This window comes from Lissotriton helveticus, chromosome 2_1 (assembly GCF_964261635.1).
Source record: "Lissotriton helveticus chromosome 2_1, aLisHel1.1, whole genome shotgun sequence".
Classification (NCBI taxonomy): Eukaryota; Metazoa; Chordata; class Amphibia; order Caudata; family Salamandridae; genus Lissotriton; species Lissotriton helveticus.
The window spans coordinates 31250478-31265812 of record NC_136059.1 but is presented as its reverse complement, the minus strand read 5'-3'; the positions used below and the strand labels follow the sequence as shown (position 1 = coordinate 31265812).

At 48.2% G+C, this 15335-nt stretch overlaps 1 protein-coding gene across 2 annotated transcripts in view; it reads left to right on the top strand.

Moving 5' to 3' along the window:
* Positions 1 to 15335, top strand: part of GBA2 (glucosylceramidase beta 2) — a 247491-nt gene that overhangs the window by 205207 nt on the left and 26949 nt on the right. For both annotated transcript variants that reach the window (XM_078674424.1, XM_078674425.1), the window contains exons 10-11: positions 2642 to 2746; positions 3924 to 4031. In XM_078674424.1, the coding sequence (XP_078530550.1) occupies positions 2642 to 2746; positions 3924 to 4031 (213 nt within the window). The remainder of the gene's footprint in view (positions 1 to 2641; positions 2747 to 3923; positions 4032 to 15335) is intronic.

Below are 15335 nucleotides of genomic sequence, written 5' to 3'. Positions count from 1 at the left end.
CACCAGGGGTCAAAGGAGAGCGCTCCCAGCGCTGTGAAGGCACAAAAAGCCACAAAGTCCTTCAGGAGGTGGTCATCAGAAGTCCAGGGGCTGGGCAGGGCTCAGGGAGGCAAGCCATCCCTGAGCCCAAGCAGCAGCACGCCCCTGGCAAGATTCAAGCAGCAAACAAGAACCTTTTTCAAGAGGTCACAGCCTCTTTTTATACAGAGCAACCCTTTGTCTGTAGGTGCAGGGTGGGGGCAGAACCAGTCGCAGCTGGTTCTTGAGCACTCTTGATGGCCCAACCACCCATTCTATTCACTGGCAGGGCTTGGGTCATCAGTCACACCACAGGGGGGCGGAGCCAGCATTGTGTGGGGAAAACCCAGCCCATCCAGGACACAGGTACACTCCTCCCACACATCACTCATGCTAATCTCCCACTCACCACCGGGCAGACCCATCCAGACTTCCTGGAGCCTGGCATGCCAGCCAGCTCCAGCCAATCATGCGCCAGCACCCTCACAGCACACGTACAGCCATGTCTAGAAATGGCGCTTCCCTACTAGACACATACATGCCACACATACCGTTGCGCAGCATTCCCTCCCACGAGTTCACACATACCAAACTCGAGCCTGCACTCCCCACGCATCAGGAACTACCAGGGACACATACATTCCCCATGCATTCCTATGGGAGGGCAGGCCTATCTCACACACGCACTCAAGGAGAGCACGCACTTTACACTGCGCCACAGTGTCAAAGTGCGCAAAGACCAGAAATCACTATAATTTCAAGGCAAAAAGTTCAAGGGTGACCCTGCCAGAAGGCCCAAGTCCAACACAGAATGTCTACAGATGCAAATTTTAGGCCTTCGGTAGACGAATTGCCTATTGTCCCAAGTCGACAGAGGAGGCGCATCGTGAATGCAATTTGTTTGTCAACTGATCTTTTTCTCTGGGTGGTGAACCAGTGTGTCTGGGTCACTCGAGTCAAAATCACGATTGTGCCTTCATATGTAAGTTTGATTTGTGTGATGTCCGCAGTGAACACTTCTGAAGAGTTCATGAAGATGAGCACCTCACCTTGCAGTCCAGCATCTGTGGTGAGTTAGAACTTTGGATCCCGGAGGTGAAATGGTTATCTCCTGAAAGGCTGTTGTTTCCTTTGCCACCGCTACTATTCCCTCTGCAGCTTCAGCCACACTTCTTCGTCCTAGTCTCCACAGACCAATTGCTGTTGGGATTTGACTCCCTGATGATGGTGGACAAGTGAGAGCATCAAGTCATAGGGAGGATTAAGGATGACACAACCCAAGAGGCTTTTGAGCTTCATACAGTGTATGAATCCTGCTCGTGCATTGTCTTTGCAGAGTGTTTTAACTTGTTACACATTCTTTTAGTGGGTTGTCATTTGCTTCATGTGTGCAAAGGTTCACGCCCCAGAAATCATTGTCTGGTCTTGAGAGTCAGGACTGTCTGCTGCAGTGAGAAACCCAACTGATACATGGCAGATAAAGGATGAGGCCCTAGCTTCGTGTGTTTACTTTATCAAACAATGGGGCATTTTCACCTATAAATGTAAGACCATTGCACCCCTATATAGGACAGACCAGCTCCGAGCCTAGAGATGAGAGAGCAGCTGCACGCATGGAAATCACAGCTGCAGACATAAAGCTTGTTGTGTGAGTGCAAACCGTGAAATGATAGAGCTGTTGTATGTCTGCATACCTATACATTATAGAGCCGCTATATGGTTAGAGATGGTAGAGGAGCTGCAGATCCAGAGATGATGGAGGAGCTCATACCTTACGGACGTAGAGCAGCTGTCCTCACAGAGATAATAGAGGAGCTACAGAACTAGAGGATGATGGAGGAGCTTCAGACTTGGAGATAGAGATTCAGGGTACCGAGAGATGATAGAGGAGCTTCACCCATTGAGATGATCGAGAGCTTCACACCTAGAGATGATAGAGAGCTTCACCCATTGGAGCAGCTGCACACCTAGGAATGGTAGGCAAGTTCCACTTGTGGGAATGGCAGTCCACTTGTACTCCTACAGGTGATAAATCGGTCATTTGTATAGAGATGACAAAGCACTATGCACCAGGGAATGACCAATCAGACCTGCCCTCCTAGATCATAGACTAGACACACGCAAATGGACAGGATACACCATGCACACACACTTGGAGATCATACAGCGGACCCTACCCACCAGAGATAACGGAACATGCACACAAACACATACACTCAGACAGACACAAACACACACATGTACACACATACAGGCTCATGCGTATACAGACAGACACACATGCACGCATTAGACACAGATGCACACACACCAGCAGAGAGACACATGCACGCAGACAGACACACACAAGCACACACAAGCACACACACACACACCACACACACACACACACCCACACCACACATACACCACCCCCTCCCCCCCAGCAGAGAGAGACCTATCACTGTAAAGGTCTTTGGTCATTAAAACCTAGAGACTTGTTTTTTTGTATTTACAAAGAGCATCTGCAGTCTGTTAAGTAGAGGCCTATTCTCCAGTCTGACTCAGCAAATGTACGTCACATCTTCCTTCTCACTACCAGCTGTGTCCCCACTGCCTGACCACCTCTGGTTTGTTCTTGCAGGCCAGGAGTACAGGATGTACAACACCTATGATGTGCACTTCTATGCTTCGTTTGCCCTGATTATGCTGTGGCCTGAGCTAGAGATCAGCCTTCAGTATGATATGGGTGAGTATGGCCCGCGAGGGCTGTGTCATATGTCAGCTGTGTATTGTAGTATTAATGCATTTGCATTTTGTCTGCCTGGCTGTGTTATGCCTGCGTCTACCCGAAAAGGTAGGAGCATACAGCCAAACATGTTCACTGGCCATGATTTTGGGCCTGGGTTTAATTCCATTGCTGACTGTTTACCAGAGTTTGCACAGATAATTGGCTCATCTTTGTTTAATGGAAGTATCTTTCACAACCTCTAACCTCCTTTCCCAGGAGACCTCTATGTGAGTAGTATATATGTTAAACATTCTGTGCATACTTGTTCCATGAAACTGTCTTCACGATGGAGCACGTCCAGCCCAAGGAGTGTTTTTCCAAAAGATGCATGCAAACACGAAGACACATTCATGTAAAGCGTGCATCATATCTGATTGTATCTGGTCTGGGTTTCTCTATCTGTATGGCCTATGCTTCTCTGACTGTATATGATTTATTGTATTCTGATTTAATGAACCTGTGTCTCTGATTGTATTAGCCCTTGGTCTGAGTGTATCACCCCTGAATCTCCAATTATGTCTGACCTGGCTCTTTCTAATTGTAGCTGCCTTGTGTTCCTTTGATTTTGGTTATTTCATCTCCTATCTTACGTGTGTGTCATTAATTAGATCTGTTGTCTGTCCCTTTGATTGTATCTGCTGTGTCCCTCGTACTGTATGTGCGGTCATCCTTCCCCTGAAAGGATGGTCACTTTTGAATGGATAACTAGACCTCATCCGATCCCAAATCTGCAGTCAGGTTCCCTGTGTAAACAGTAATTTTATCAATTCTCCAAGCTCCTCCCTCAGGCATGCCAGAGTGTTTTCTGTCCAATAGTGGAGACAGAAAGAATACATCTGGAGCAGTCGTAGTAGAATTCTATGCAGTTACATATCAAGAGTTTGAAAGCAAGGTATCTGTAAATGAAAATAGAAATCAAATATATTAAAGTATGAGAGCCTATTAAAAAGGATAAAGAAACCCCCGGCTTTGTGGCTTCCTGAATGAGATGCGTGAGGAAACCCATGTCTCTTTAAATATATTGTACTGATTATAATCAATCAGTTCCTCTGATCACATGTTTATCTGTGTTTTACCTTATAGCCTTTTATGTCTTATTTCCAACTCACGGTCTTGGCTTACTCTCTTATCCTAGCCCTGGCAGTGCTAAAGGAGGACAGCAGGCGCAGGAAACACCTGATGAACGGGCAGGTGTCGATGGTGAAAACCAAGAACATCGTCCCCCATGATGTCGGGGATCCAGGTGAGGACTCTGTGAGCTCATAGTGATGCTGCAATCCGCTGTAAGTGTGAACGGTCCAGGTGCCCTCTGTACATCAAGGAAGGGAGCCTAGCTGTGGGTTGGCGTTGGTGACCTCTGAACCTCATAAGTAAGGGAGCCTAGCTGTAGATAGGCCAGTGGTGGCCTCTGAACCTCATAAGGAAGGGAGCCTAGCTGTAGATAGGCCAGTGGTGGCCTCTGAACCTCATAAGGAAGGGAGCCTAGCTGTAGATAGGCCAGTGGTGGCCTCTGAACCTCATAAGGAAGGGAGCCTAGCTGTAGATAGGCCAGTGGTGGCCTCTGAACCTCATAAGGAAAGGAGCCTAGCTGAAGGTGGGCCAGTGGTGGCCTCTTAACCTCATAAGGAATGGAGCCTAGCTGTGGATGGGCCAGTGGTGGCCTCTTAACCTCATAAGGAAGGGAGCCTAGCTGTAGGTAGGCCAGTGGTGCCCTCTGAACCTCATAAGGAAGGGAGCCTAGCTGTAGGTAGGCCAGTGGTGCCCTCTGAACCTCATAAGGAAGGGAGCCTAGCTGTAGGTAGGCCAGTGGTGGCCTTTGAACCTCATGAGGAAGGGAGCCTAGCTGTAGGTGGGTCTGTGGTGGCCTCTGAACCTCATGAGGAAGGGAGCCTAGCTGTAGGTAGGCCAGTGGTGGCCTTTGAACCTCATGAGGAAGGGAGGCTTGCTGTAGATAGGCCAGTGGTGGCCTCTGAACCTCATGAGGAAGGGAGCCTAGCTGTAGGTGGGCCTGTGGTGGCCTGTTAACCTCATAAGGAAGGGAGCCTAGCTGTAGGTAGGCCAGTGGTGGCCTTTGAACCTCATGAGGAAGGGAGGCTTGCTGTAGATAGGCCAGTGGTGGCCTTTGAACCTCATGAGGAAGGGAGCCTAGCTGTAGGTAGGGCAGTGGTGGCCTCTGAACCTCATAAGGAAGGGAGCCTAGCTGTAGGTGGGCCTGTGGTGGCCTGTTAACCTCATAAGGAAGGGAGCCTAGCTGTAGGTAGGCCAGTGGTGGCCTTTGAACCTCATAAGGAAGGGAGCCTAGCTGTAGGTGGGCCTGTGGTGGCCTGTTAACCTCATAAGGAAGGGAGCCTAGCTGTAGGTAGGCCAGTGGTGGCCTTTGAACCTCATGAGGAAGGGAGGCTTGCTGTAGATAGGCCAGTGGTGGCCTTTGAACCTCATGAGGAAGGGAGCCTAGCTGTAGGTAGGGCAGTGGTGGCCTCTGAACCTCATGAGGAAGGGAGCCTAGCTGTAGGCAGGGCAGTGGTGGCCTCTGAACCTCATAAGGAAGGGAGGAGCCTAGCTGTAGGCAGGGCAGTGGTGGCCTTTGAACCTCATGAGGAAGGGAGCCTAGCTGTAGGTAGGCCAGTGGTGGCTTCTTAACCTCATAAGGAAGGGAGCCTAGCTGTAGGTAGGCCAGTGGTGGCCTCTGAACCTCATGAGGAAGGGAGCCTAGCTGTAGGTAGGCCAGTGGTGGCTTCTTAACCTCATAAGGAAGGGAGCCTAGCTGTAGGTGGGCCAGTGGTGGCCTCTGAACCTCATGAGGAAGGGAGCCTAGCTGTAGGTAGGCCAGTGGTGGCTTCTTAACCTCATAAGGAAGGGAGCCTAGCTGTAGGTAGGCCAGTGGTGGCTTCTTAACCTCATAAGGAAGGGAGCCTAGCTTGAGATGGGCCAGTGGTGGCCTCTGAACCTCATGAGTAAGGGAGCCTAGCTGTGGATGGGCCAGTGGTGGCCTCTGAACCTCACGAGGAAGGGAGCCTAGCTGTGGATGGGCCAGTGGTGGCCTCTGAACCTCATGAGTAAGGGAGCCTAGCCGTGGATGGGCCAGTGGTGCCCTTTGTACCTCATGAGTAAGGGAGCCTAGCTGTGGATGGGCCAGTGGTGGCCTCTGAACCTCATAAGGAAGGGAGCCTAGCCGTGGATGGGCCAGTGGTGCCCTTTGTACCTCATGAGTAAGGGAGCCTAGCTGTAGATGGGTCAGTGGTGACCTCTGAACCTCACCAAGGAAGGGAGCGTAGCTGTAGATGGGCCAGTGGTAGCCTCTGAACCTAGCTGTAGGTGTAAACGGTCCAGGTGCCCTCTTCACATCAAGGAAGGGAGCCTAGCTGTAGGTAGGCGTTGGTGGCCTCCGAACCTCATAAGGAAGGGAGCCTTGCTGTAGGTAGGCCAGTTTGTGGCCTCTGAACCTCATAAGAAAGGGAGCCTAGCTGTAGATGGGCCAGTGGTGCTCTCTGAACCTCATGAGGAAGGGAGCCTAGCTGTAGATGGGCCAGTGGTGGCCTCTGAACCTCATGAGGAAGGGAGCCTAGGTGACGATGGCCAGTGGTGGCCTCTGAGCCTCATGAGGAAGCGAGCCTAGCTGAAGATGGGCCAGTGGTGGACGCCTTGACAATGACCTTGGACGTGCTGGTTGATCAAGTGCCACGTGGGCTCCACTCATGGGAGCTCGCTGCGTAGACTAAAGTTAGCCAATCCAGTGCAGTCATTAATAGGCTTATAGCCCAAACATTAATGTACTGCTGGAAGCTTATATACAGATGCATAGAGCGGAGCTCTCCTGCGCACCCTTGGGTTTGAGCTTGCAGACTACTTGGTTCAGGGTTCTCTGAAGTAAATATCTTTTTTCTGGCTTACAACTGTTACCGCTCCCCAGTACAGGCCTATTCTTCCCAGCAGAGACAGGTCCAAATAGCCCAATTGACCAGGTTCCAACACTGGCTTTCCTCAGTTGTGGAACAAAGTCCTAGGAGAGCGGGGCTGAACCAGAGCCCCTTTCTTGGAGGAAGAGTTTGTCTTGCTACATGGTAGGCTCCTTTTCTCTCACAAGTTACAAACAGTGTGTGAAGTGTCAGTGGCTCAGGTAACCATAGCAGTATTGGTGATCCACCCTGTCGAAAGTTTCCACAGCCTCACACTTCTCCTTTTTATTATATTGTTCTTTATTTAGTTTTCGTCGCCATAAGAAAATAAGTACAGTGCATCGGTCCTCCAAGAGGCCAACGATTAGTGACCGCATTTACTTGACTCACATTCCATTCCGCTTTGGGTGAGGATAATATTAAATGAGAAAAAGAAGAAACCATAACAAAAGAAGGAAATCAAGAAATCCGTGCACCTTTTCCCCAAAGTGGACATCCCCTCACCCCCCACCCAGGAAGCATATACTACATCCATTTCAGATCTAACATTCAGCCCCAGACCATGCAGACAACCTAGATATGTTTTGATTCCACCCTCTCTCTGCAAAAGCCACTCTTACCACTTACCTTGAGTGCCTTTTTGCTTCCTTCTTGCTTTTCACTTACACTGTTGGATGTTTTACTGTCCGGACGGCTGGTCAAACATCGGGAGGCATTTGATTCCCCCCGCCCCCCATCAACGGGTCCACAGCTGAAAAGAAACATAGTTATTTGTTACCACTGTACCTCACGGTAGATGACACCAGACTAAGTAAGCCTCAATAGCCAGCAGGACCTCATCCATTATACATCAATGGGCGTCCCTTTAGCATCCCGTTTAAAGAGAACATGTAATACAGCTTTATCGACTTTAACCAGTTTCTTAACATCTTTTGCTATTCCTTAATGTCTGGTGTTCTGCTCGCCTTCCAACCCATAGCTCTGTTTGTTTTGGCCAATATCAAGGCCAGAACCGCAATCCTACCCAGCTGCTGAGTGGTCTTGGTTCAGCCCAGCGAGGAAACCATAGGCTCAATCGCCAATGTTTTACCTGAGATTTTTTCAATCAGCTCCACCACTTCTGACCAGTCTTGTTTCATGCTGGCAAATTCCCAGACCATGTGTAAGAAGTCCACACTCGTCTGCAGCCATCTTGGACAGGTGCTGGGTGTGCCAGGGTACATTGTGCTATATTTGTGGGTACAGGGTCTTTTGTTGTAGATAATTCAGTTGGGTGAACTAAAACCTAGGGTTTCTCATAACTGACTTTAGATATGCCAGGAATCCATTCCTTATCTGTTAGTTCTCTCCCAAGCTTCAACCCTCAACTTTCTCAGCCATGACCTATCAATATAGAATGCAGGGGCAATTTCTGAGACTAACTCCATCACGGCATGTCTGTCATTCCTGCAAGTCCGTATTCAGACCTTGTGGGCTGATTATGCTTCAAAGCCCATGTACTATCCTTGTTGCAGCATTATATACCGTAAACAATCCTGCACTTAATCCTTATTCTTTTCTCACTTCTACGAAAGTAAGGAGGCGACCCCCTGCATACAGATCTTCCTCCTCCAGGGTTCCGGCCTCCTGCCGACAGGGTTTATCATATTATCTAGACAGATTCCCAAACTTTGGTTGTCAGCCCTCAGCGCACTCCTTTTCAGTATGCTGCCACATGAAGGGCCCTAGGGTACGAGCTCCGACATGCAATTGCATTAAGCAGGAACACGAGTGAGCTTTCCATCTAAATGTGGCTCTTATCTTCTGACCTTCTTGGTCCATCTCACATCCCAGCCACAGCTGTGGCCATATTAATTGTGGCGCAGTGTGATATGCTTCCAGGTGCGGGTTACCATTCCTCCCTCTCCTAAAGGGTTTTATGGTTCTGTCACTGGCGATCCTCTTCCTTCACGTGCCAATGTTAGATCAGATAAAGGCTGTTCACTGTTTTAAAAGATGACCTTTGTAGGGATCAGCATCTCCGCTGTGACAGTTCCCCCAATTGCCTCAAAACTGAGCTACCCCAGAAATGGTTGGACGCCTTAATGGACATAAAAACCCTTCCCAGGTTTCTAACCCGTGCAGCCTAGTGTTTTCATTGTATACCTGGGCCGCCCTCTAGATATTTAAAGCTCAGTTTCCCATTTAAGCAGGGAGGCACAGGGTCTCACCACACTTGGGTCCAATATTGGGTGTATTGCAAACAGGCAGGACTCACCTTAATTCCACAAACAAGACAGCTCTCCGAACTTCCTCAATCCTTCCATTACTTTTGGCAGAATGGCTCCAGGGTGTTCTTAGAAACAAGAGGGCATTGTCTGCATAAAGCGCAATCACATGGCCATTTCACTTCAGACACACTCTGCAGCAAAAAGCAACAGCGAAAGGAGACCTCTGACTTTCCTGCAATGATAGCGCTGAGATACACCTTATGGGGTGATTCCTGCACTTTATAAATTGTATACATACATACATACATCCCCAATGTTTTCGTGTATGACAGTTGAAGAATCATAGTAACAGTTTATCCCGCCACCCCCATCCTGTGAAGCACTTCAAACTGGAAAGGCGACAATAAGGTTTCGAAGGCCGTTTCTATATCCGGTAAAGCCATGGCAGGGGACAACCACGAACATGGTGCTGCGTCCATCACCAGAAAAAAGTTAGCGGATATTAGCATGCAATTTGCAACCCGGGCTGAACCCATTCTGGTCAGGGTGTGCCAGCATCTTTGTGTGTGGTGTTAGCTGTGTGCTGATTAATTTCCCCAAGTTTTTATATTACGTTTTCACCATAGACAACTGCCTATATGCCTTAAAACCTAGACCATCTCGCCCAACTTTTGGCAGGACAAATATTATGGCTGTTTTTTTTTTTTTCTCATTAGCCTCTGTTTACCTTCCACAGCACCTCCATCCGAAACCGCCCTTTTTTCCATGTTGGGAGAGAAAGGTTCTGATATTGCCTTACTTATCAGAGACCTACCAATTGCACTAACAATAGCCTTTCTCCCTAACCCTCGACTCTCCCAACCATAAGCCATCGCTTGGATACCGATCCTTCAGGAGAGATACAAATATTTTAGGAGTGGCATGTGCATTATCCTCGTGCACCAAATCCCCCATTAGACCCTTGTCTGACAGAACTTTAGAAAAAATCTTTAATCGCAATTTAAGAGCGACACTGGCCTATAGGAGTCACAGAGGTGTGGCGCCGCGGCCAGGGTGACTGACTCCGGAATCTGAGGATCACAGTTCGATCCCCGGGGCCGGCAGCAGATTAACCCAGCACAATGTGACTCTGGGCAACAGCTTGCTTAATCTTCCCGACGGCCCCCAGCGCCTAGAGACCCTAGCGGGTGATGGTTTGCGCTTTACAAATGTGGATTATTATTATTATTATCTGTTTTTGCTTTTGACTGGTTTTAGGATTAGGGAAATTGTAGCCTCTGACCAAGACTCTGGTTAGAATATCCCTTGCATAAACAACTTATTAACCACTTCAATGCTAATGACCAGGTCAGCTCGTCATGAACAATGGGAGATATTGATCTTCAGCATTCATGTGGTTTTAAATAATCTAGTCAGGATTGGGGTCAACACCTCCTTTAGTGTGCTGTATACTTCTACGGGCAGACTGTCTGGACCAGGTGCTTTCCCCTGCTTGCCCTTCTTCAGTATCTGCTCTACCTCCCCCTCCTGAATTTGAGTATTCAATAATGTAGTTTTTAGGTTTCGCCTGGGCCGGAGCTCCTAGCTCCGCCCAGGAGAAATCTCATGTTCTTACAGTGTGGGGCTTAGTCCCGCCTTGTCTTTCATTGGCTAGCTCCATAAATGGAGGCTAGCCATTGGAAGAGATTGGCCGTCAATCACGTTTTCCAGAGAAAACGCGATTCGGGGGCGTTTCTGGGTCTTTTTTTAAGCCCCGCCCCTTGTTGCCGTGTGTCCCGGGCCGCGGTGTGATTGGCTGCAGGCCCGGGACACCCCAGTGACGTCATTTCCCGGGCCGCGATGTGATTGGCTGACGTCACGGGGGTGTCCCGGGCCGGCAGCCAATCACAGCACGGCCCGGGACCTGACTTGTTTTCCCTTCATGTTCGTGCGGCCCGAGAGAGCCTGACACATTTACAGCCGCGTTCACTTCGGTGTCCGTAGGAGAGTAAGGGGAAGCCTCCCCAGCAGCGAGGTGAGCCGCAAAAATGATAACAAGCAATGTTTCAAGAGGCCCTGTTTTGGTGAAGTCTCCTACGTCCCCCGGACACCCCCGATACAGTTCGGGGAGCATTTAAGAATGCTCCGTCTTGTTAAATGAACTCTACTCGGCACCGCCCCCTGCGCCAGGGCTTCACAAAACAATATTTGTATTTTTGGTTGCTTTGTGCGTGTTACTGGTGTTAGTGAACCATTATTGCGGTCCCCGTATAACGTGATTCGTATATAAATAAAGAGGGACACATTTTAACTACAACACAAACTAAAGAAAACAAACTCATGTGAAATAAAATGTCTACTTTTCAAAACGAGACCGACGTGTGTACAAGAGAAAAACACAGCGGTGCACCTTAGCAAAGACAGTGTGTTTTCGAGGCATACACAGTACGAGCCACACAACAAGACACAGCTAGTGAAGTCGGTGTGTAGGTCTCCTGGCGTCTCCGTGAATGCGTGCGACTGTTTACGGAAGCTGCACATTTTTAAATTACATATACACATGGTGCCCCTCCCCCACGCGCAGCTGAACACAGGGCTCACTCTGCACCTGTTGGGCAGAGCAGAGGCCGAGACATAAACATGCTCGCACTGGCACAAGTCTGCGACCTGGGATCTGCGAACTCCCACTAAATCCTCAGCTGTGAGTTCAACAAAAGAAACTAAAAAAAAAAAAGCTGGTATTTTTGACTCCAAACTATAGTTCGCTTTAACTGTATAAAAAATAAAACAAAGATGTGAATGTATATGGATGGAGAAATGTTCTAAGTGCAAACGACGCAACTGGGGCAGCTTCCCCTGCTTTGCTTGAATTCATTATGTCATTTTGTCGTTCTTGTTTCTAAGCACGACACTTCTATCACAAGCCGCCCGATCCCGCAACATTCTAAGACGACAGGATGAATGAAGCAACGGCGAGGGTAGGCCGGCCCCAACCTGTACACGGCAAATCAATGAACCACCCTTCTGCGCATTTTTCTTTTTACTTTATTTCGTGGTTACACCGTGTAAGGTCTCTCTGAGCAGGTGTAGGTATTTTATCGCTTTAGCAAAATTTGAAACAAATGAAGTTTTCCTGTACCCACAGACAAGTCAACAGAAGAGGTAAAACATGCAGTTTATATTCAAAGCGCTTGACAATCTACACACAAAGGCCCCGATCACTCCACCTGGTCACACAGCAAGCTCCCAGTCCGGGCTTTCGTTTTGCGCAGTAACCTCTGACGGTCCTTCGTCGAATGAACCATTCCAAGCACAAGCCGCCTCCAGGTCACATAAGGCACTGGTATGTGCAGTGAAAACAACGGATTGAAAGCATGGCCGGCTTTTTCGAATTGTTTACTCCCATAAAGTCACACACTACGAACTAAATTCGGTTTCGTTATCATCAGTTATTATCCTAAGAGTATGAAACCACAAACGCGAATGCATTATTATTTTTAATTTGACCTAAAGTTCATTTTTGATTCATAATCCTTGATTGGTGGGAATGCTTTATCCGGACAAATCACGCATGACTTTTTGATTGAATTGATTAATTAGCACGTGTTTCGTTATTTCGCCTTTTTGTGGTCTCTAGCAGATGTTATAACCAATTGCATTGTCATTTTTTCTTTGGCCTGCCGGTGGAGGGGACTACTATTTTTCATTGTTTTTTTGCATAGAAACGATATTTCCACTTTTCATAAATCCAACCCTGCCTTAACACGATTCCAGCCAAGTTTGTTGTTTTTTTGCTGTTACAAATTTTCTGTGTAGTCGATCTCTCGTTCTCCGTCCTTCTCCCTGTCTGTTCGTCACCCCTGTTTATGACTAATAAGATCCAGTCAGAGGGCGTGGGGTGGGGTGTTGTGTGTGTAAAGGGCCAAAATTGACTTACATATTGTTGGCCCCTAACCCTAATAGTAACAGAGAGATTTTAAAAAAAACGATGGAGTACTCAAGTCAGTCTTATGTCAGGGACGTAGCTTCGGGGGGGGGGGTGTTTGGTGTGTTTCACCCCCCTAATAAATGTATTTTCAAGTAAATAGTTAGGTACCGGTGCTTTCGGTCAGGTATGGTGATGTATCTCTCGGATTTCGCATGCACACAGACAAAAAACACACACTCTCCCTCGGTTTCGAAAGTCTTAAACAATTTGGCTACTTTACAAAATATTGTGTTTTCCCTTACTCAGTACCCCTATCAAGCTGTATTCTTCTCCCTTTTCACTACCCCTTAAGCCCCTCTCATGTGCCCTGCTTGTTCTAAAATGTATTTTATCATTATATGCCTGTGCCATTGTTGGAAAACCTGAAGCTCACACCCCCTCGGCCTTACTGACCAAGCTACGTACCCTGTTCAGGTTAACCCCTTCGATGCTCATGACGAGCTGAGCTCGTCATGAGTTGCGCCGCTCGCATACTCATGACGAGCTCAGCTCGTCATGTAACGCGGTAAATCGAAAACAGCCGCACAGCGCAAAAATGACCGCAGCACGCATGCGGTTAATAACTTAAGCATCTCAACCCGTCACGCTTTCCCTCTTTGTTCTATCTGAACCATATTTAGCCCGCTGCAGTGCCAATGTCCTTTGTTCCCTTCTGTCCGCTGACCCTGTGGGTAGGAGGGGAAACCCCATCTGCGGTGATCCCGAATGTTCTCACCTAACATCCTTTGTCTTCTGTGTCAGTCAGTAGATTGTTTTTCACACTGTACTGTAGATGCCCCGGCTTCAAGGAGGCCGGATACAACTTTACAATGTGGTAACGAGGGGCGGTCAGCGTCACTCCACTGACCTTCATTAGCTCGGTGAGTTACTGGAGGGGCGCGCTGTGCGGGGTAGGGGGGTGCATGACAAGCTGCCGCCTGCTGTCTGACATATGGATAAGAGCCGCGCATGTGCGCACTGCTCCAGAGTGTGTGCGTGTGTGACTGCTCCAGTGTGTGCGTGTATGTGACTGCTCCAGAGTGTGTGTGTGTGTGTGTGTGTGACTGCTCCTGGGTGTGTGTGTGTGTGACTGTTCCAGAGTGTGTGTGTATGTGACTGCTCCAGAGTGTGTGTGTGTGTATGTGACTGCTCCATAGTGTGTGTGTGTGTATGTGACTGCTCCAGAGTGTGTGTTTGACTGCTACAGTGGGTGTGTGTATGTGACTGCTCTGGTTGTGTGTGTGTGTGGGGCTCTGGGTGTGGCTGGCTCTGGGTGTGTGTGTGTGGCTCTGGGTGTGTGTGTGTGTGTGTGTGTGTGTGGTAGTAATTGCTGTCTGCTGAGCTCGACCGTAGGGTACAATAGTTCTCACATTTGCGAGAGATTAAGCTATTGGCAATGTAAATGACAATGCCATTTATTTATCTGTTTTCAAAACCAACACATAAATACAAATTTTGTCATTTACAATGCCAATAGCTCCAACATCTCCAAAGGCGAAACCGTTGCATTGTAAATGCTTGTTTCTTCTTCCAATGCCACTGTAGCACCCCCACTGAGCCACCTATTTCTCTCATCTTCGGATGACACCAAATCCTCTTCATACAAAGTACCAACATAGTTATAGAAAGCCTCCTCAACCACTTTTCTGTTAGTTAAAACCTTACCTGTATTCTGACATTTAATTTCTTGTATTGGGGTTTTCACCTGATCTTTCCTTGTCTGCCAAGCTAACAATTGTCTGCCAAGCTAACAATTGTCTGCCAAGCTAACAATTTTCCCCATACTCAAATTTCGTTAGCTTGCTCATCTCCCACCTTTCCCTGACCTACTTATCTAGGATACCGGCAAGTTTTGTTTTCAACTCTGTTAATTCAATCTGTCTAGACTCTCTCTGAATGTTGTTAACCAACTCTCCTTCTAGTATTCTTATCCTCTCCTCCATTTCCTTCATCTCTTCCCGAAAGACTCTCCTCTTCCCAACCGCATAACTTATTAGCTTCCCCCTCAAGTAAGCTTTGTAAGAGTCCCACACCACCCCTGCCGGCGACCGAACCCCAATTGAAGTCAAAGAATTCAATTGTATACTCCTTTCATCTCCTCACAATTTCCTTATCCAACAGCAGGGTAATGTCTAGCATCCATCATGGTTGTGCTCTAATAGCATTGCAGAGTGATCTGACTGGTGGATCCCAATCTGTGTAATACTCTTGACTTGTTCCCTTAAACCTATGTCCAACAAAATATAATCTATCCTCAACTGGTGATGATGTTTCTTGTTTACGTACGTGTATCCTCTTTAAGAGGTGTGGCGCCGCGGCCAGGGCGACTGACGCTGGAATCTGGGAACCACGGTTCGATCCCCGGCTCCGGCGGCAGGTTAGCCCAGCACCATGTGACTCTGGGCAATAGCTCGCTTAATTTTCCCGACGGCCCCCAGCGCCTAGAGACCCTTACGGGTGATTGTGCGCTTTACAAATGTGGACTTTAATCCCCC